General features: G+C 51.8%; 1 protein-coding gene across 3 annotated transcripts in view; it reads left to right on the top strand.

Moving 5' to 3' along the window:
- Window positions 1–21,309, top strand: part of SCMH1 (Scm polycomb group protein homolog 1) — a 51,810-nt gene extending 30,501 nt beyond the window's left edge. Inside the window, exons 8-16 of one of the 3 annotated variants that reach the window (XR_010442663.1) lie at window positions 8–240; window positions 771–897; window positions 1,894–2,094; window positions 2,667–2,852; window positions 9,231–9,362; window positions 16,501–16,704; window positions 17,586–17,740; window positions 19,273–19,595; window positions 19,757–21,309. Coding sequence is in view for 2 of the 3 variants with exons in the window: in XM_064731437.1 (XP_064587507.1) it covers window positions 8–240; window positions 771–897; window positions 1,894–2,094; window positions 2,667–2,852; window positions 9,231–9,362; window positions 16,501–16,704; window positions 17,586–17,740; window positions 19,273–19,398 (1,364 nt within the window). In the remaining variant the exon portion in view is untranslated. Of the gene's footprint in view, window positions 1–7; window positions 241–770; window positions 898–1,893; window positions 2,095–2,666; window positions 2,853–9,230; window positions 9,363–16,500; window positions 16,705–17,585; window positions 17,741–19,272 lie in introns of all 3 variants that reach the window. The other 2 variants (XM_064731437.1, XM_064731438.1) reach the window with 2 other exon arrangements.
- Window positions 21,310–22,056: the final 747 nt, after the last annotated feature.

Here is a 22,056-nt window from a genome sequence, read left to right as displayed (position 1 = left end):
ATTTCAGTTGTGATTCCAAAGAGCCCTTTACCTGCCTCCGAAGTAAACTCGGAGAAACCTAGCATGCACAGTAGCACAAAGACTGGTTTGGGGCATCAACAAGGGCAAAGGCGTCGCAAAACAGGGAAGAAGCGTGGTCGAACGACCAAAACACTAATCCACCACCCCATGCCTACACCCTCCAAGTCAGTGGAGCCTTTGAAATTCCCCAGAAAGAGAGGCCCCAAGCCTGGCAGTAAGGTAAAAGCTGATGCTGATGCAGGCGGGTGCTGCAGGTCCTGCCATGGGTTGGTGCATGCGTGTGTTTGTGCACATCTGGCTCAGCCTCTGGCTGGGTGACTGCAGCAAGTAGGAGAGCAGAGGGGTGTGTGGGCTGGGAGTGTCCTCAGAGCCCAGCCCCAGAGCTGTAGAGAATGTCTGTGTCCTAAAGATCATTTCCATCAAGAATCCGTGGCTTTGGAAGTGCATTGGCTGTGGAGTAGCATGGCAGATGCTGGGAGCATGCCAGGATGGCCAAAGGGTAGAGTAAGCTCTCCTGTTCTTTGTGTGTGGCTAGTCTGAGTCAAACAGAGGTGGCAGATCCCAGGCTTGTGGTTTGTAAAATACACACATGTTGATTGCTAGGTTCTTGAGACACCCCATCATCACCATCAGAAATGTGTCGTGTTCCACAGTGCCTTGTCTGTTGGATGCACAGGAGAGAGTGTAGTGATCATGGGTGGTAAAGGAGAGCAGGGGTAAAAGGAGAAATATCTCCTCTTTTTCTGCAGAGGAAACCTAGGACATTGCTGAACCCAGCACCCACCTCTCCAACAACCAGTACCCCAGAGCCAGACACAAGCACTGTGCCCCAGGACGCTGCTACAATCCCCAGCTCTGCCATGCAGGCTCCCACAGGTAAGGAGGGTCTTGGACCACGTTCTTGACAGGATTGCACAGTTAGGAGCTGCAGCAGGCAGGCAGCAACTCCCTGAGAGTCCCATTTCTGCCTAAGGCTGTAACCCAGCAATCCTTACCACTCCAGAGAGGCTGGCCTGAGAGAGGCACATGAGTCCAGAGCAGCTGTTCATTTATCTTTCTATTGGAAATAATGAAGTAGGAAGGTTGCAAGGCCACCTGTTGAGTGCAAGGACCCCTTTCCCCTGCATGCTGGTGACTCCACAGCTCTGCAGATATGTTTGTGGTCCATTGTGCCCTGGGGCAGTCGGGTGTGCAGCACCCCTTGTGAGTCCCCCACCATGCAAGGCACAGCTGCTGGAACTGCACAAGGGGCAGAGGAGGTGCTGAAGGACTGTGATCTGCCCAGCTCCAGCCAGGATATCAAGGCACACAGGGACAGGAGGGAATAGGGGAGGAGAAGGAGTAGCAGTGAAGAGTATGCACTGCTACAGGATGAATCTGGTCAGGAAAGTCTAATGCAAAGCTGCTTTTGACATGTTGAGTCAAGCACTGGATATGGGCTGAGCCCTCTGTTTCCCCAGAATGTAATTGGCCAGTTTTCAGAGGAACCTTAAAGAAGCCAGTTTCCCTAAAAAGGAAACACTGTGGGAACCTCTAGAAAGTGAGAGCTGCATTCCTTCTTCCCCGCTGAACATCACAAGCCACCTTACCTGGCTGGCATTGAAAGAACTTTACAGCCTGACTGCAGGGGAGAGCATGGGAGAAACAGCAGCAGTTTGGAAGGTGAGCTTGAGGCAGGAAGATTTTGGAGGGGATTCCTTCCCCTCTAGAAGCGGCTCCACTGTGAGGATGCAGTCAGGCAGTCGTGGTGGATTCCACTTTGTCAGTGATTGCACAGTCTTAATATCTCAGCATCTCTCAGGTTGGATTTTAGGCATCTGTTTCTTGCTTTCTTGAGTGGGTTAACAGCAAACACATTTCTCATCTTGGCAGTTTGCATTTACTTGAACAAGAACGGCAGCACTGGGCCCCACCTAGACAAGAAGAAAGTTCAGCAGCTGCCAGACCATTTTGGACCAGCTCGAGCTTCTGTTGTCCTGCAGCAAGCAGTACAGGCCTGCATTGATTGTGCTTATCATCAGAAAACAGTCTTCTCCTTCTTAAAACAAGGCCACGGGGGAGAGGTGATCTCAGGTGAGAACGAGCCCGCAGCACTTGGCCTCCTCCAGAGAGGTTGTTGCAAGAATTCCCTCGTTGGAAGATGTCTGTCCTGAAGCTCGCTGCAGCCACAGGCCAGGGGCAGACACAAGAGTTCTGTCTTCTCTTTCTTGCCACACGTGTGTGTCAGTGAAGCAACAGCTGGCGGCTGACTCAGAGCGGAGCAGTTCCCATGGCCCGCGGGCACAGCTCAGTGCTGGCACCAGCCTGGGCAGCAATCCTGCCAGCCCTGGGAAGAGCCACACCAGGGGGGATTGCACAGCTCCTCACGGAAAGACAAGAAATACCCCGGGTTTTATTTCTCCTTTAAGCCCGTGCCTAGCTGGATCTGCCCCTCCTGGAATCTTTTCCGTTCCCTCGGACGCGGCTGCCCCGGCCCTGCGCTGGGTGCAGCAGGCTGGTCCTGGCCTGCCCTGGCAGAGGAAGGCTTTGTTGGCTCTGAGAGCCCAAAGATGCTGAGATCCAGGAGCTGCCTGCGCGGCCCTGGGCGTAGCCTCCCGCCCTGGCGGGGGGTTCACGTGTTGGGCTCTGTTTGTTTCTGTCTCCAGCTGTGTTTGATCGGGAACAGCACACTCTGAACCTGCCAGCAGTTAACAGTATCACCTACGTCCTCCGCTTCCTGGAGAAGCTGTGCCACAATCTGCGCAGTGACAACCTCTTTGGGAACCAGCCTTTCACTCAGCACAGCCACATGCAGCGCTCTCACCAGTACGACCACGACAGGTATCTACCAGGTAGGAGCTGGGGGGGTGGCACTGTAGGGACCCAGGTTTTGTCTCTTATCTCAGAAGGCAGGCTCCTGTTCCAGAGCCCTCTCCCAGGGTTCATTACATCACACCCAGTGTCGTGTACACACTCTTGTTGTGTAGGGTTCCAGTTGCATTTTCTGCCTGTCAGTTTGGTTTCCATCTCAGCTGGAGGTTTCCGCTCATCCGTGCTGTCTCCTTGTCTTCCCTCCTCCCCTCGTCCCCCAGTCCTTCCCACTTCCTGTGGTCTGATTGTGGTGACTTCATCCAGCTAGGAATTCAGGTGAAAGATTGCAGGAGAAGGGACAGTGATAACATGCAGCAAGTAAACTGCAATTAGAAATTAATTAAAGCAGAGTGGTTTCCACACTGGCTGTGGATCTGCTGGCATCAGCCAGGGCATCCAGCCCTGGTAACAACATGGGGTTCTTGTTCAGGGGCGATGCTCATGCTCAATCTGAGGCAGAGGTGGTTTTGTTTTCCTTGGCATAGCCCTGGTAACAACGTGGGGTTCCTGTTCAGGGGTGATGCTCATGCAGCAATCCAAGGCAGAGGTGGTTTTGTTTTCCTTGGCATGGCATTGAAGCGGCTCCAGCTCACCCCAGCAAGACAGCTCATGCCACGGTGCAGATTATCAGGCTGCAAAACTGCTCTGAAGTAAAAGCAGTGGAAAACAAGCTCAGCAGTTCCCCCACAGTGCTGGGCAGTGGTGATGGCTGCCCACAGGCTGTCTGGGGGTTCTGGGGAGCTCCTGCTCCAGGAATGTCAGTCATGGAGAAGATCAAAGGCTGTCTGCGCCCTCTTTGGTGGCTGACAAGTGCTGATCTCCTCTCCTGTCTTGCTTTCTTCCCCCTCTAGTCAGCAAGTAGCTGTTGTGTTGTTTGAGGTCTTTCCAAAGTTAATCCTTTGCATAATTATGGTTCTGGCAGGAAAAACAAAAGTTGTATGAATGTAAAAAGATGGGCACTTAGAAGAACTGTTTAAGGAGAAGTTGCTAAGCATGAGGTGTAGGAGCCACAGCCAAAGGCCACAGTGCTTTTCAGTGCACCTAACAAAGATTCATTGCACCTCACAAAGATTCATTGCACTTCACAAAGCACCTTAGGCAGAGTCTGGAGAGCAAGAGGATCTTCCCATCCTCTGCTTCCTCCTGCCTGGAGCCAGCAGGGCCAGGAGCAGAGGAGCTGTAGGATATGCAAGGACAGGAGCAGCATGACTGGTTACTGAGAGTGGAGGTTTTTTCCTGAGGAACCCTCAAATAGAAGAAATCCCCATGTTTCAGTGTGGAGGTACCCTCACATCATGAGAGAGAGCATGAGGGAGGGAAAGCACCCAGCTCTGGGCATGGATCAGCTCCCACACAGAGTTTCCAGCCTCCATGAGAGGTCAGTGATGGCTGTGTCAAGAGTTGGGCTCTGCTGGGCAGAGTGGAAAAATATAAATCAGAATTCAGGGAAACTCAAGCAGAGCACCAGATCTGCCACAATGTTGTGATCTACCCATCCTGAATTCTGATTCAGAGTGTTTGCAACACTTAAAGAAAAATCAACCACAGTCAGAGGTGTGACAGCACCTAGTCCTGCAGTTCATCCTGATCTCTGAGCTCCTTGGGCATCTGCTCATGTAACACCTTTCTCACCTGAAAGAAAGTGATAATCTGCACATCACAGTGCTCCTGGTGAGGGCAGGGAAACAGTGCTGGTGATTTTGGGAAGTTTGAGCTGGTCATGGAGGAATGAGGGTGGAGCTGTACATCCTTCAATCACACCAGGTGTCAAGGCTGCTGTGGTCTCACACTGAGCTCTGCATGTCCTGCCTTGTTCCCTCTGCAGGACAGGAATGTGTTGTGTGGGGCTGGTTCTCCCAGTGAACAGCCACTGGTTGGGACTGGGAGCTGCTCTGAGTTCCCAGGACAAAATGACTTTGCAGGAGCACCCTGGGGGTGCCATGGAGGGTTGGGGTGTGTGCTTGGGGCACAGGGAAGGTCTGCAGTGCCCCTTAGCTCAGCACTGTGCTGCCATTCTGACTGAGTAAATGGAAATAAGGAGGAGCAGGCTGAGTTGTGCATCAGGAACAGCCCTGGTTGCTGTTCACAGCTCCATGAACATGATGGGACCTGGAGCTGTCAGAAAGCACAGGACTGGAGGGACCCTCTGGGCCACAGAGCCCTGGCTCCTGCTGCTACAGCACCACACACATGGAGTTTCTTGGGTTTACTCTGGACTTGTGGATTTTGCTTTTCCACTGGAGACTGCTCCAGGGTTTTATGCTGAGATTTTAGAAACTATGTTGTAATTTCCTGCCCTGATTTATTCTTGGGCAACTTGGTGTCTGTGTCTCCTGGTCTTAATATTGTATTTTAGCTTAACTTGGTTCTCTTTCTTCTGGAGTTAGTTGCAGAGCAGTTGTAGCCCTCAAAGGAATTCATCTTTTCACTGCTTTTTGCTCTCCTCAGACAGTGTTGGTTTGACCAAAACTTCATGGGGTGTCCAGAGTGCCACCCAGCACTCTGGGGAGGGGCTCACGAGGACCTGGTGCCACAGCACTGGCATCACCATGGCCACAGGAAATGTCTCTGCAGTCACTTTGAGCCTCTGTGTCCTTGTACCAGGTGGTGATCAGCCTGTCCTGGTCACATAAACTGTTCTTGTCATCACTGGTGTCACCTGCAGATCACATGGGACAGTGCTGCAAGTGCACATCTGGATTTGGCTGCTGGATTTTCCTTCTTGCTGGTTCTTGGTTCTGTGTATATATATATATATATATCCTTCCTGCCTGATTTTAAATGCTGCTTTGTCTGACCTGACATGGGAAGGCATCAGCAGATTTCATTGGTAAATCTCTTAAATTTCTGCCAGGGTAATTACAGTTATCAAATGATCCTGGGCTCAGGGGTGATCCTCAGGCAGATTCACTGCCAGTCTCATGTTCCTTCTCAGTGTGCTGCCAACAGTTTTACCTCTCAAATCAGGTTTCTGTGCATAGAACAAGGCTCCTGGTAATTCATGTTCTGTCTCAGCTGGCTCTGTGTGTAACATCTTGCTGAATTCCAGGTGTATGAGGTTGATGTCTCTTCCCTCATGTGATATCAGGATTTCCCATCACAGGGAGGATGTTGGGTTGGCCTCCTCTGATGAACACCTGCCATAAAATGTGCCCTGTGTGTTTCCTGCCCTTTCCTTCAGAGCCTGCCACAAACCTTGTGGTGCTGCTGAGGACATACATAAGCATTTTATTGTAAAAATCATTTTCTCCACCTATTTTTTCAAATATTAGCACCACATTTCAAGTGACTGTCAGTAATTCAGTGCTGAGTTCTGTTAGAATTTACTGCAGCAGACCCAGAGTTTCAGGTGCACTTCAGGTGCACTGGCATTCTTGGCTTCCTCTGCATCCTTAAGTCTCCAGTTTGAGGACATTCAGTTGTCTGACTTAGTGGTGGATATTTTGGTTCCTGTCCTGTTTCTTTTATCCTTAGAGCTTTGCCCCCAATGCTCAGCATGGCTGCAGCTGGAAGTGAATCCCAGAATGGTCTGGGTTGGAAGAAACCTTAAAACTCCATCTCATTCCACCCCTGCCATGGCAGGGACACCTTCCACTGTACCAGGCTGCTCCAGACCCCATCCAGCCTGGCCTTGGGCATTGCCAGGGATTCAGGGGCAGTCACAGCTGCTCTGGGCACTTGTGCCAGGGCCTGCCCACCCTCAGGGAAGAATTTTTTTCCACAAATCCAGTCTAAATCTACAATCTTTCAGCATACTTGGTGTCTGTGTCTCATGGTCTTAATATTGTCTTTTAGCTTGACTTGCTTCTCTTTCTTCTGGAAGTAGTTGCAGAACAGTTGTAGCCCTCAGAGGAATTCATCTTTTCACTGCTTTTTGCTCTCCTCAGACAGTGTAGCTGAAACACAGACCCATCTTTGCCTTTGCACTGTCTCCAAACACAGAATGAGTTAAAAACCTCCCTTCATCCTGCACTCCCCATCCTGAGGTGCACAGCCTCCTTTTATCCAAGGAAATGTTCTGCTTGTTCTCAGCAACTTTCTCAAAGTGAACATTTATCCACTGAGATTTGGGGTCCTTCCCTCTCAGATTATTTCCTCTTTGGTGATCACATTCATGAGGTTTATGTCATTTTTGGACTGAAGACATTTTCCTTTTATTCCTGATAATCTGAGTACAGCTCTGTCTGTTACTCCATTTCTTTATTTTCTTAAAACTTGTCCTTTAAAAACAATTCTCTTTTTGGTTTATCCTCTCATTAATTTACACCAACCTCACTTCTGACTCCTAGAATTAACTTCTATAACCTGACCTGTTGTGTTTGCAGTATTTTAACATCAACCACTTAAAAAAAAAAAAAGCTGAAATGCCAAAACCTTATGGAAAAACCTTTGTAAAGCATCACCTTGTGTTGTGATTCTGTGCCTGTTGGGTGAAGAAGGTTGTGCAGTTTGACATAAGGGTAGTGCAGAGACATTACCAAGAGCATGGGTTCCACTCTGGGCAGTGAGGGGGAATTTGTTTTTCTGGCAATGTCACAGTGATTTTTTGGTGATATGGAATCCCAGGGCCTCAGTGCAAGCAGATTTTCATTTCCCTGAAGAATATTGATTGAACAGGAACCTTCTCCACCTTTGTGTTTCTCCTTAATCACCTCAGTCGTGCCCATCTGGTGCTCCCCCCCGTGCCTCCCTTTGTTGGGCATTGTGCATCTCCCTGGTGTCACTCCCTGCTGTCCCTGTCACCCCTGCTGCCCTGTGCCAGCTCTCAGAGCTGCTGGTGCCTCCTGGCATTTGTGCAGAGCATTTCACCCTCTGTGCCCACCCCAGAGCTCTCAGGGTGGCTGGAGGGCCCAGCTGGCACTTGCTGGGCAGTGTGGGGCAGCAGGAGGAGTCACCTGAGCTGGAACAGGCTCTGTGTCACTCACCTGGCTGCTGTCCCCATCAGTGTCAGTGCTTCCATTCCTTGTCCATCCAACACTGATGCTGTGTGTGCAGAGATATACCCAGCCCATGGCAATCCTGTCTGGTGGGCAGGATGGGCACAATCCCATCCTTGGGATCAGTTTGGAGAGGAGCAGCAGTGACAGTGCAGGGACAGTGCCATGGCAGTGTCCTGTCTGCTTTGCTCACAGTACCATCCTTGGGATGATGAGTTTGGAGAGGAGCAGCAGGGACAGTGCCTGAGGGCTCCATGGAAGGGGGAGATTGAAAATGGGAGTAGGGTTTCATCCAGCACTGGATATGGCAGAGGGCTGGCAAATCATCCAAGGTTTGTTTGCCAGTGCAGACAGGACAGTGCCTGGGGGCTCCATGGAAGGGGGAGATTGAAAATGGGAGTAAGGTTTAATCCAGCAACACAGAGGAGTTGCAAATCATCCAAGGTTTGTTTGCCAGTTGTCCAAGGTGACAGTGGGATCAGCAGGAATTGTGTGGGATGAGCCGTGGGGAGAAATGGAATTAAGCCAATAATTTGGGTAAAATATGGCAAAACGTGGATAAGATTTTGTGTTAGTTTTCTCACACCACCTTTTTTCTCTGGTAAAACCTGCAAACTCTGCTCTGTTGAGCCCTGCCAGATGTGCTGGGTTGCAGCTTGAGCAGGTGGTGGGTGCCCAGGCTGGTGATGCACACAGGGCTCGGGGGACTCTGGCAAGACTGCATTTCCCAGAATGTCTGCACTCCTAAAGAAATCCCAAGTGTGGTGGTGTTCACAGGGACAAGGAAAGAGATGAGGATCTGACTCCATGTTTCAGAAGGCTGATTAATTATTTTATGATATATATTATATTAAAATTATACTAAAAGAATAGAAGAAAGGATTTCATCAGAAGGCTAGCAAGGAAAGAAGTGGAATGATAACAAAAGCTTGTGACTCTCAGAGAGTCTGAGCCAGCTCTTTGATTGGCCATTAATTAAAAACAACCACATGAGACCAATCAAAGATCTTCCTGTTGCATTCTACAGCAGAAGATAATCATTGTTTACATTTTGTTTCTGAGGCCTCTCAGCTTCTCAGGAGAAAAATCTTAGCAAAAGGATTTTTTATAAAATATCATGGCCACACCCATGTCATCATGAGAGAGAGCAAAACCTGAGTGAGAGGGAAAGCACCCAGCTCTGGGCATGGATGAGCTCACACACAGAGTTACCAGCCTCCATGAGAGGTCAGTGCCAAGAGTTGGGCTGCTGGGCAGAGTGGAAAAATATAAATCAGAATTCAGGGAAATGCAGAGCACCAGATCTGCCACAATGCTGAGACCTGCCCATCCTGAACTCTGATTCAGAGTGTTTGCAGCACTTAAAGAACAACTAACCACAGTCAGAGGTGTGACTAAAGAGGGCTTGTTCTCTTTTCCTAGACAGAAGCAGTTCCTTAGACGGCTCTCTGCAGGGACCAGGCCGGGGTACAAAGCGCTTTTCCCAAGACCCCCCTCCATACAGTGCTCCTCTCTCCCCCAAGGTACCAAAGAATGACCGTCACCCTTTGGAAGGTGAGCACAGCGTGTCTGTTCCCAGAGCTGCTCCAGAGCCTGTCCTGGCTGCTGCAGGCTCACACTGCCCTGGCTGCAGGGACCTGCTTTGCTCATCCCTGCCGTGGGTTGTGCTTGGTGTTCCAGAGGGGAGTGGGTGAGTGTTGGGGCTTGAGCTGCTCACAGTGACCCCAAGAAGAGTTTGAAAATCCCTTTTCCCAGCCTGGCACTTGAAGAAGCAGTCAGAGCTCTTCATTTCTTGGTCTCAAGGTTGTTTATTGATGCTTATCTATAAAAAATTTTCTCCTGTCCTGCTGAGGTCCATCCAGCAGGACAGTTCCAGACACTCTGCCTGCCCCCAGGGCAGTGTTATGTCTTTATACTAAAAACTACCTGTACAATATTTACAATACCTTTCCAATACCTATCACCTATGTTAGACAGTGAGCTTCTACTCTAAACCAGTCTAAAAGTGCCACCATCCCAGCAGAAGATGGAGGCCAAGAAGGAGAAGGAGAAAGGCTGGACATGCCCAGTTCCCTCCATCTTGCCTCCTAAACCCCCATAGCAAAACCCCAAAATCTACTTTTCCACCCTGTGATAACTTCATTATCCCACCTAAACTGTCATGGCTTGCAGATCCTCATCTAAGGTTGGTAATTTGCTCCATGGGTCATAATCAAACCCGCAGGTGTTTTGGGCTCTGTGCCAGGGTCTCTGAGCCCCCTGACAGGGGTCCTGGCCATCCTGGACAGCCAGAGGGATGTCCTGGGTCCTGACAGATGAGCTGCTCTGTGGTGAGCCAGGTTCCCCACACAGATGTGTCAGGCATGTGGAATGTAGCAGGAATTCCTCCTAAGCCTGACAGGCGTCATCTCACACTGTATAATCTGGTTTAGTTTCCCTCACTGTGCATGGGATTAACAGTGCTCAAGCTGCCCAGCTGTCTCAGGCAATCTGCCCCTGGATTTGTGGATTTTTCCCTGAGGGTTTGCTGCAGCCTGTTATGCAGATGCTGATGTGCAGGAACTTGCTGCCCTTTCCCAGGATCTCAGTGGAACAGCTGGGGGGTGTCACTGGCTCCCCCAGCTCAGCCACACCATTCCCATCCCACACTGCTGCTCCTTCCCAGAGTCCCTTGGATGCCACTGGTGCAGAAGCAGGAATTGCCACTTTTATTCCTTACTAAGCACAAGGACACTTAAACCCCTTCACAGCTGGGGTGCAAGTCAGCAGCAGAATTCATCTTCCCAGGAAGAGGCAAAGTTTGCCCAGTTCATTTTTCATGAACTCAGTTATTTTAGCTGTGGGATCCATAGGTGACCCTTGCATGCACAGGTGGGAGATTTCCAGAAGATCCAGGCAGCTGGAGGACTCCCTGAACTGAGTAATCTTCAATAAATATCCTCCCACTTCGTACTGAACTGCAAACCCTTCCTAATGCAGACTGAAGATTTAATCTTACTAAGGCTTTTAATTAATGGATGGTGAAATCTGCCAGTGTTAGTCACAATTCTTTGTGACTGAAATCCCTGAAAAATTGCTGGAGACTCCTGGGCAGGCTCCCAGTTCAGTGGCTTCATGCTCTGTTGCTGTCCCTTTAGAATGCCCATTTCCCTGGTTTTGCTGGGTGATTTTTGTCTGTGTCCATCACTGTGTCCTGTGCTCTGCAGGATCTCTGACCCTGCCTCTAACACTGAACTTGCCCAGAGCAGCTGGGGCTGCCCCAGGATCTCTGGAAGTTTCCAATGCCAGGTGAACACTGGGGCTTGGAGCAAGCTGGGACAGTGGGAGGTGTCCCTGCCATGGCAGGGGTGGCACTGGATGGGCTTGAAGGTCCTTCCCAACCCAAACCATTCCATGGTTCTCATGGCAGAGGTGGCACTGGATGGGCTTTAAGGTCCTTCCCAACCCAAACCATTCCATGGTTTTCATGGCAGGGGTGGCACTGGATGGGCTTTAAGGTCCTTCCTAACCCAAACCATTCCATGGTTCTCATGGCAGAGGTGGCACTGGATGGGCTTTAAGGTCCTTCCCAACCCAAACCATCCCCTGGCTCTCTGGTGGACAGTTTCTAGTGGCCTCCTTATCTGCAGTGATTAAAACTGTGCATTTGTCACAGCAGTGCCACCCACCACATCATCTATTCCAGCATCTAGACAGGTCAGAAACTGTCCCCAGAGTCCCCTTCTGTTCCTCACCTCCAGATGGGTGCTCCTTGATTCCCCTCTGAGGCATCAGCCACTGAATTTGGGTAACTGCTGGCACTGCCCAGCCCTTCCTCTTCCCCCAGCAGGTGGGACAGGCAGTGTTCAGCCTGATCTTGGAGAAATGGATTGCTCCAAAGGTTCAGATGCTTTGGTTGGGTGGTGATTGTTGCCCACTCTGTATTGTCAGTGAAGAGAGAAGGCTTCCATAATGGGTAATTCCAAGGAGGAGCCTTCATTATGTTTCTTCAAGATTGATTCTCAGTCTGCTTCAGAGTCTGTTCAGTTATCCCTTGGCCTTTGAGTGGGTTGTGCCATCTGGATGCCAGAATTCTCCAGGCTCTTCCAGAAAAACAGACAAGTGGGCAGGAAGTGTGGCTGCATGTGAGGGGTGATCCTTCCTGCAGCAGCTTGGTCTTGTTCAGTTCTTCATCCAGGCAGGGAGAAATGAGGTGCAAATTCCATCTAGAAATTCATTCTTATCCCACAGCTAAAAGCTGGAATGAATACATCCTCTTCCTCCACCATGAAATTTATGTTCAGGCAGGAATATTTGCATTTCAGAGGATATATTTCAAGAATATGCACCTGAAATACTCAGATATTGAGTATTTCTTGAGCAAGGCACATCTTCTCATGGGAATGTACTCTGTCTCACACAGCAGCTCCTGAGCACATCCCACTTTGCCATGTGCAAGGCTGTGAGCAGCAGTGGGACATCTCCATTCACTCTGCATTTGGCAAGAAGCAGAGACATGAGGAAGGGATCTCACATATTACATTGTTTTTGCTCTTGCATCCAGTGGAGTTTGTGTGGCTTTTTGCTGAAACCCTGCAGTCCCAGCACAGTGGGGACCTGCCTTCACAGCCCATCACTTGCTGGAAGCAGTGGGTGTTCAGGAGTAGTGCAAATCACATTTGTGCTTGTGGCCAAACTCCCATGTTTTAGCAGTAAAGTGACACTGTTGAGTCTATAGCACTATTTGTTTAATTAAACTTTAATTATCTGCTCCCTGCCTCTCAGCCACTAATTGTGGCATGTTTCCCTACAATGTGCCAACTGCCAGCCTTTAGTTAAATCTAACAGTGTGTGTAAGGAGCTCTGCCTGAGGATCAGCCACCTCCTCCTCCCACTCTGTTATCAAGGGTGAAGGATCCTGGGTGTTGTCTGAGTGCAGTTGTGCAGGAGTGTCTCATCTACAGATGATTCCCAGGGCAGCAATCATTCCCCTCTTGTCCTTCTCCTTTCCCTGGAGGTATCATTCATTCAGCAGTTCCCTGTGTACTTGTATTTTTGTATTTTTAGGAAAATCCTCAATCCCTCTTGCACTGAGCCTGCTGCAGAGTTACAGCCCAAGCAGGCACTGCCCTGTGCAGGGTGAGGGAACCTGGGGATCACTGTGTGCCTTCAGTTTTAGCTCCTGGGCAAAAGCACATCAGCCCCCAGGGCTTCACCTGTGGCCCTTGGTCTGTGATCACAGCTGTGAGAACAGGATCACATTTTTGTGTTTGCAGAATGCATCACAGCACACTCCTGTCATGATAGTGCTCATTGTTGAGTGAAATCATTTCTGAGGGTGAGTTCTGGATCCTCAGGAATCTGTGCATGTGCTCTTCCAAACTGGGCCCTGAAATTCCTTCTGCTGACACCAATCCCTGCTGAGAGCTGGGGTTTTGGGGAGCACTCAGACACGTGTTTGTGTGACCCAGCACATCTGGGTGAGTGTCCCAGGACCTCCTGGCCAGCTGCAGCTCTGTGTCACCCCAGAAGGTGCTGGGGTTCCTTGGAGGGCTGAGATGCACAGCTTGGACCTGTTGCCATGCCCACAGCCACTGGGGGCTGTGCCCACTGACCCTCTCCTGCCCTGTCCTTCCCTGGCAGTCAGAGCCCTCCCCCAGATGTTTCATGGGAAAAGTTTTGGGGTTTAAACAGAACTGTCCTGTTTGAGGAGTGTGAAAAATTTTAATCACTTGGTTTTAAAATTTTAAAAGTTTAATAGTAATAAAATGGTTATAAAAATAGTAATACAATTAGAGTAATAATAATTTGGACAATTTGAATTAGGACAATATGAGACAATAGAGACAAACAGTTATGGACATCTGGGTACCTTTTTCTGGGCAGCACAAGCCTGAAAAAAGGACCCACATTAACAAAGGATTAACCCTTAAAAGGAATAACCTGTTGCATATTCATACATCTCATACATGATACATAAATTCCATTCAAATACAGGATTCTCTCTGGTCAGTGTCAGCTTCTTCTAATTCTAACAGCACCTTTGAGGCAGGAAGAAGTTCATTTCTTCTGATAAGAGGGCAATAAATTCTCTCTCTCTGAAAGATTCAGGTGTCCTGTGGCTGCTATCTTGCTGTTAGTCCTTTCTTAAAAAAAAAAAAATCTTACATAGCATTGTTTCTATTTTAACATTTTTTATAACCTAGAACTTATATTTACCACACTACTTAAGAGAATTAATACAGCATTACTCTCTAACACAACACATACAATATTCATTTGAATATTTGCAAAAAGCCAATCATAAAATACATGCATTTTTCACAAGGAGGAGACCAAATGTAGTTTGAAGCAGCTGCAGTGGAACCCCACTGGTGTGACAGCCACCAATGGGTCTGGCTGGGCAGGGATCTCCACCAGGCCAGGCCAGGGCAGGCAGCTCTGCTTTGCATCCAGTCTGGGGCTGAAATGCAATGCTGGGAGTGCAGGAGGGGTTTGAGGTTATTCAGGAATAGTCAAGAGTCAGCAAAGCATTTTTTATGCAGAGCAGAACACACCTGTCCATGCAGGAGGAGAGTGACAAGAGGGCCAGCCCAGCACAGGTCACAGGGCTAACAGTCCACACCAGTTTGTACAGGAGATTTTAAGGCTGTGCTGCTGTTTCTGGGCATATCCCAGAGACCTAAAAGCAAACAAAGGCAGCAGTGCCTCAAGTGCAGAGTGGCAAAGCCCTGGGGTGGGAGCAGCAATTTCCCAGTGATAACCCCACACCAGGCTGGCCAGCAGGCACACAAGGGTGTTCCCATTTCATGTCCTTACAGTGTGAAGCCCTGGCAGGTCAGGGCTGTGTGATGGTGCTCACAGGGGTTCTTGGATGAGGGAAGAGATGAGGATCTGACTCCATGTTTCAGAAGGCTGATCTATTATTTTATTATATATATTACATTAAAACTATACTAAAAGAATAGAAGAAAGGATTTCATCAGAAGGCTGGCTAAGCTAAGAATAGCAAAGAATGATAGCAAAAGCTTCTGTCTCAGACACAGAGTCTGAGCCAGCTGACTGTGATTGGCCATTAACTAAAAACAACCACATGAGACCAATCACAGATCCACCTGTTGCATTCCACAGCAGCAGATAATCAATGTTTACATTTTGTTCCTGAGCCCTATCAGCTTCTCAGGAGGAAAAATCCTAAGGAAAGGATTTTCCATAAAAGATGTCTGTGACTGCAGATCTTGCTGCCTCAGCCAGTGCAGCCTGTCACCCTGCACAGCCTCCTCAGCCCCTCCATTCCAGCAGTGCCATGGACAGCTGCAAATTCAGGGCATTTCTGGAGAAGATGAGGAAGCCACCATTGCTCTGGGGAGGGTGTTAGAGGCCCAGGCCCTCCTGTGCATGTTCCAGTACAGGGAATTGGCCTCTGATGTGGTTAGGCTGGAAAAGAACCCAGCAGGAGCCCAGGAGGGATGAGCAGCTCATCACCAGCTTTTGGGGCAGCTCGTGGTTGCTTTTGGGGCCAGAGGAGCAGCAGGGTGTGGGAGCATTGCCTGGCCCTGATGGCACAGCTCCCTCCCGCTCTGCGTGTGTCTGCCACCCCATGCCAAGCAGAGGAGCCATGCCCTTGGTGAGGTGCAGTGTGTGACGCCTCAGGGAGCATCCCCTCCCCTTCTGTTCAGGCCTGGCTGTGAGTTCTGTGTCCATTGGTGTCCTGTTTAGGGCAAATCTGGGAGAGAATCTCCAAAGGGGCCCTTTCAGAAAGCAAACCCACACAGCCCCTGCCCCCGGCTGGGTCAGGAAGGATTCCTTGGAGAGAAGTGGAAAGAACCTGTTTATTTAATAGGCACAGCACCCCCAGCACACAGAATGAACAATACCAGGTGACACCACTCTGTCACCGCTCTGACAAAGATGACAAATTCAGAAAGTCTCTCTGGGGCTGGTTGCTCTGTTCTCAGTCCCTCCTGTGCTGGGGCAGCTGCTGCAGTCACAAGGTGCAAACTCTCGGTGTTCCCAGGTCCCAGGCCAGAGCAGGTTTGAGTAGGTCCAAAAAAGGGAAAGGAGAAACAGCGCAGGGAGAATCTGGACTGCTTAGCTAAACTAACTGATGAGCAGGAGCAAAAAGCAAGAGCAAAGCAGGAGCAAAGCAAAAAGCAAAGCAAAAAGCAAAAGCAAAAAGCAAAAGCAGCACCATGTACTGCCCTGTCTGTGTGTCCCACCAGCCGTAGGGGAGCGGCTGAGAGCAAAACCAAAACAAAACATTCGCTCTGCAGAGCCAGTCTGGAAGGCACAGAACAGATATCCAGCATGAACAGAACACAGGAATGGGGATACAGCATCATAACCTCACCCCAGGACAATTGGCATCCAGAGGGGACAGCCCTGCCCATCCCAGGGATGTTCCTGCTGGGGTGTCCAGAGGGCCCAGGGCAGTCAGGCCTCAGGGCTGGTGGGGGCATGAGCAGAGTAGCTGAAAAAGGAGCTGCTGCTCCATCTGGGACCATTGTCACTACACTGGTTAGACTGGCACTGGCAGATGGTGGCACCATTGGCAGCTGGTGAATGCCAGGGCTGTGGCAGGGCCTGGTTTGATCCCTGTGCTGGATTGAGGGATCTGTGCTGGGTTGGACCCAGCGATGCTGCTGTGGCTCTGCCCCACATGGAGTGTGGCCGTGCCGTTCAGGTGCACTAACTGCAGCTTGCTGCATTCCAGGTGAAACCTTTGTCCTGGCAGATGGCCTCCCAGGGCCCTTAGAGCCTCGCCTGGACCCCATGGACTCTGCCTTGAACTCTGTCAGTTCATCCAGCCACAGCAGGAGCTCCAGAGACTTTCGCCTGCCGGGATACAGGCACCTGCAGCAGCCCTGCAGCCTCAGCCAGGGCAGCAGCTCTGCCCTGCGCAGGCTGAGCTCTGGGGGTAAGAGCTCACACAGCCCTGAGCTGTGCATGGGGCAGTGAAGGGCTGGGCTAACTCCAGTCTCACCTCTCTGACTGCAGCCAGTACCACAGGCTGGGCTCTGTTAGGTGTGATGGCACCTGGCAGTGTGGACAGGTGACATTTCTGCTTTGGCAGTGGGGAGAAAGGAACAGGCAGGAGCTGAACTGTGTCCAAGTGATAAATGGGTGTCTGAGTCCACAAGGATGGACTGGGAATGGCTGGGGAGTCAAAAGTTGCCTGGTGGGGCTGGGAGGATGGGCAGATGCATGAGTGGCACCTCTCTGTGTGGGGGAAGAGGGGCAGGAGAGCTGAACTGCTCATTGCAGCGTGTGGGGTTGCAAATAATGTCATTTTAGGTGCATGGCATCAGTAAAAGCCTCTGAAAAGCTCAGGCTGCTGCCTCCCACAGATTTTCAGGCAGAGCTAAGACAAGGGGCTGTGCATGGTGGGAGCTCAGGCTGGGCGGTCACCTGTGGGTTCAGTCCATCAGAAGATGCAGCCAGTGAAAACATAAACCAGCTTTGCCACATTAAATGTGTTAAAAGTGTTGGGAGAGACATGGGAATGGCAGGGGATGTTCTGCTGTGGTGGGAAGTGTCTGCCCATGGACAGGGAGGAGTGGGAGCTGGGGCCAAACAAGGGGAGTGGGGCTCGAGAGAGGGGACCAGGGCTCAGGCTGCCCTGAAAAGTCAGACCTAAAGAGGAGGAGTAAGGTTTGGGTGCCAGACCTGAACCACAGGAATGGGGGGCATCCCTTGCTGTGTCTCTGCCGTGCTGTGGAGAGGAGCTGAGTGGGGGGCTGAGGGCAGTGGCTGGGGCGGTGCCAGCGAGCCCCAGTGACAGAGCTGTGCCTTCCCCAGGCTCGGACAGGTACCCGGGCTCCAGGGACAGCTCCAGGGACAGCTCCCGGCTCAGCAGCCGCGACCCCTCGGCCTGGACGGTGGAGGAGGTGATGCAGTTCATCCGCGAGGCCGACCCGCAGCTGGGCCCCCACGCCGACCTCTTCCGAAAACACGTGAGTGGGCAGAGCTCTGGGTGTGTGTTTGGGGTTCATGTACAGAGCTGTGTGTGTGTTTGGGGTTTGTGTACAGAGTTCTGGATGTTTGGGGTTCATGTGCAGAGCTCTGTGTGTGTTTGGGGTTCATGTACAGAGCTCTGTGTGTTTGGGGTTTGTGTACAGAGCTGTGTGTGTTTGGGGTTCATGTACAGAGCTCTGTGTGTGTTTGGGGTTTGTGTGCAGAGCTCTGTGTGTGTTTGGGGTTCATGTGCAGAGCTCTGGGTGTGTTTGGGGTTCATGTGAAGAGTTGGGGGTGTTTGGGGTTCATGTACAGAGCTCTGTGTGTTTGGGGTTTGTGTACAGAGCTGTGTGTGTGTTTGGGGTTCATGTACAGAACTCTGTGTGTTTGGGGTTCATGTACAGAGCTCTGTGTGTTTGGGGTTTGTGTACAGAGCTCTGTGTGTTTGGGGTTCATGTGCAGAGCTCTGTGTGTGTTTGGGTTCATGTACAGAGCCCTGTGTGTGTTTGGGGTTCATGTGCAAGCTCTGTGTGTTTGGGGTTCGTGTACAGAGCCCTGTGTGTGTTGGGTTCATGTCAGAGCTCTGTGTGTGTTTGGGATTTGTGTACAGAACTCTGTGTGTTTGGGGTTCATGTACAGAGCTCTGGGTGTTTGGGGTTTGTGTACAGAGCTCTGTGTGTTTGGGGTTCATGTACAGAATTCTGTGTGTTGGGGGTTCATGTACAGAGCTCTGTGTGTGTTTGGGGCTGTGCTACATCTGGGAGGGGGCAAATCACACAAATAAAATCCACGAGAGTCAGAACACAGCAGCACTTCAGACCAGATGTGTGATTGTACCAGTTTTGGGTTTCTCTGGGTCTGGATTGAAGACACTTGAGACAGTAGTTCATGGTAGGACTCAGGTGTTTATTATTTCTTATTAAAAACAGTCTCACTGCTGTGAGCTCCGCAGCTTTTCATTAGAAGGCACAAAATGGCCAACAATCTCTGGTTACAAGGTCTTTTAAGACTAAACTATCCAATTAAGAACTGACACCTGGATTATTTCCCCTTTTAACCCAATAACTGATCCCACAGAGCCTGCAATGCAGACTTTTCAGAGTGGATGTGGGGCTACCTGTGCTGTCCATACTGGAGTCTCCATACTGGGATCTCCATGCTGGGATGTCCATACTGGAATATTCATACTGGGACATCCTTATTGGGATGTCCCTGCTGGGATGTCCATACTGGAGTCTCCATGCTGGGATGTCCATACTGGAGTGTCTATAGTGGGATGTCCGTGCTGGGGTCTCCATGCTGGGGTGCCCATACTGGGACATCCATACTGGGGTCTCAATACTGGGATGTCCCTGCTGGGATGTCCCTGCTGGGGTGTCCAAGCTGGGATGTCCCTACTGGGATGTTCATACTGGTGTGTCCATACTGAGCAGGGCTCTCTCACCCAGCCCTGCTGTTGCATTCTGGGCCTGGCTCAGGCAGGGCTGTGGCTCCCAGGTGCCATCACGAGCTCTGTGGTCGATCCTTGCAGGAGATCGACGGGAAGGCCCTGCTGCTGCTGCGCAGTGACATGATGATGAAATACATGGGGCTGAAGCTGGGGCCTGCCCTGAAGCTCACCTACCACATTGACAAGCTAAAGCAAGGCAAGTTCTGAGAGGACTCCTGGCAGGATGGACCCTGGAAGCTCCGCTCCCGGCCGCCCCACCCGCGCTCACCTGCCACAGGTTCGCATGCACACACCCCTTCCGCCGCAGCAGACAGACGGACAGACGGACAGACGGACACTCCCGACGCCAGCCGGGCCCCCGACAGCGCTCAGGAGGAGCCTGGCACAGCCGGGCTCTGCACCAGGCTGAGCTGTGGGCACTGGCACAGCCGGGCTCTGCACCAGGCTGAGCTGTGGGCACTGGCACACCTGAGCTCTGCACCAGGCTCGGGCTGTGGGCACTGGCACAGCCGGGCTCTGCACCAGGCTGAGCTGTGGGTGTTGGCACAGCCGGGCTCTGCACCAGGCTCAGGCTGTGGGCACTGGCACAGCCGGGCTCTGCACCAGGCTGAGCTGTGGGTGTTGGCACAGCCGGGCTCTGCACCAGGCTGAGCTGTGGGCACTGGCACAGCCGGGCTCTGCACCGGGCTGAGCTGTGGCTGTTGGCACACCTGAGCTCTGCACCAGACTCGGGCTGTGGGCGTTGGAAGCCGAGGTCTCTCCCTGCTGCCCAGCCAGCATTTCTCCATGAGCTCCCAGTCCTGCTTCCCTGGATGAAGCGGCTCCAGCAGGGCCTCCAGGACCCGGTGTTTGCCTCAGCTCCTCCCTGGGCCTGGGGGGCAGCCCCTGGGCACTGAGCCTGCCCAGCCTCCAGGGGCTCGGTGCCCCCAGCCCTGTGCCACCACAGCGAGCTCAGAGCCCTGTCTCCAAACTGGGGGAGCCCATCCACCTGGCTCTGCCTGCCCCCAGCTCCTGAGCTGGCTCCAGCTGGGCACACTGGGCTAGGGGTGCAGGCCTTTGTATTTATTCCAGACTGGGGAGGCCGTGTGGGGCATGGAGAGAGCTGGGAGAGCTGAGCAGGGCTGGGCCTGGCCTGCCCCTGGCACAGATGGGCCTGGGCTGGTGTTGGAGGCTGCCTGGGTGCTGCAGGACTCAGCTGATCCTGCTCGCCTTTTTTTAATTTTTTTTTTAATTTGGAATTTTTTTTTCTACTAAGGAGTTGTCTGTTTCAAACGATGAGATGATTTTTCTACCTGTGTTGAACTCGCAGCTCTTGGTGGTTTTTAGCCAGAGCTGCTAAGGTTTGTCTTCCCAGGGGCACTGCTGCTCCTCTATAGAGTTTTGGTCTGTCCCAGCTCAGCGTGTGTGAGGGTTTTGGGTCTGGCCAGAGCATCCCAGGATGGTGACCTGTCCTGGCATCTCTCAGAAGAGGGCTTTGTGAGGGCTGTGAGGGCTTTGCCCTTCCCGAGGCACCTATTGGTCTCAGGCAGTTTAATGTATTTATTTTTGATGGCACTTGAGTGCTTCCCATGGTCCCAGACAGGTTTCTGCAGCTGCACGAGGAGTGTCAGAGTGGAGCCACCGCAGTGGCCCCTGGACAGCAGCTGCCCAGACCCTGGAGCATCCCTGGCACCAGCCTGGCAGGACAGAGCTGATGGTGCCAGGGCACACAGCTCAGCACGCTCCCTCTGCAGTGACCCAGGGGCTGGGACAGAATCTCCACTCCAAGCACTTCCCTCTGCTGTCCCCAGCCTCTGCATGGGAGCCACAGCTCACACCTCCCCTGCAGCCTCCAGGGCCTGGCCAGCAGCAGGACGGGCCCCTGTGGTGGTGACCAACCCTCCAGGCTCTTGCACTGAGTCAGGTTTACCCCTAAGGGGCAAAGTTGCAAAAAAAAAAAAAAAAAAGAAAAAAGAAAAAATACCCCAAACCCCAAAGTAATAAAATGGCTTTTGTCCTGTAGCGCAGCCTGCGCTGCTCGCGGGGCCCTCGGTGTGTCCCTGCCCCAGGGGCAGCCTGTGCTTTCCTCTGCACTTATTTTACCTTGATTTGTTTATAAATAAAAGGATACCAAGTTCCTCCCCGTGGTTTGTGCACTGATGGCAGCACCAGGCTGAGCCCCGGGACTGATCCCGATCCCAGAATTGAACCCAGGGACTGAGCCCAGGGACTGAGCCCAGGACTGAACCCTGGGACTGAGCCCAGAACTGAACCCAGGGACTGAGCCCGGGGACTGAACCCAGGGAATGAGCCCGGGGACTGAGCCCGATCCAGGGACTGAGCCCAGGGACTGAACTCATGGACTGAGCCCTGGGCAGGGAGGGAGAGCGGGGCCAGGGTGGGGCTGGGGGTGATTGTGAGGCCAGGGAAGCACATCCTGTCCCCCCTGAACCACAGGTCTTCTCCCAGTCCTGTTCCTGAACTTGTTCCTGACCCCAGAGCCAGGGCTGAGGCTGCTCTGGGGACAGCAGAGTGGTGGCAGTGACAGCCCCCATCACCCCATGGATGTTGTGCACAGCCCTGCCTGTCCTGCACTGGGCAGCACTCCCAGGTGCGGAGGACAGAGTGGGACAAACCCTCCTGGGGCAGCTCCAAGCCACTGGAAACCTTTTCCTGCCCTGCAGAGCCTGCAGGCTCAGCCCAGGCTCCCCAGGTTTCTCCAGGGCTGGAAGGAAGCTCAGTAACTTCAGACTGTGGAGCTCCACGTCTAAACCCACTGTGAATACAGCTCACAAGTTTTTGCTATCTTATTCAAGACTGGGAAGTTTTTTGCTTCAATCCTTTCCTTCCCTCCCTCCAAGCAGGCAGAACAGAGCAGGCTCAGGG

The sequence above is a fragment of the Zonotrichia leucophrys genome, chromosome 23 (genome assembly GCF_028769735.1).
Source record: "Zonotrichia leucophrys gambelii isolate GWCS_2022_RI chromosome 23, RI_Zleu_2.0, whole genome shotgun sequence".
Classification (NCBI taxonomy): Eukaryota; Metazoa; Chordata; class Aves; order Passeriformes; family Passerellidae; genus Zonotrichia; species Zonotrichia leucophrys.
The sequence above is the reverse complement of the archived record's forward strand: the minus strand, read 5'-3'. Positions and strand labels throughout refer to the sequence as shown.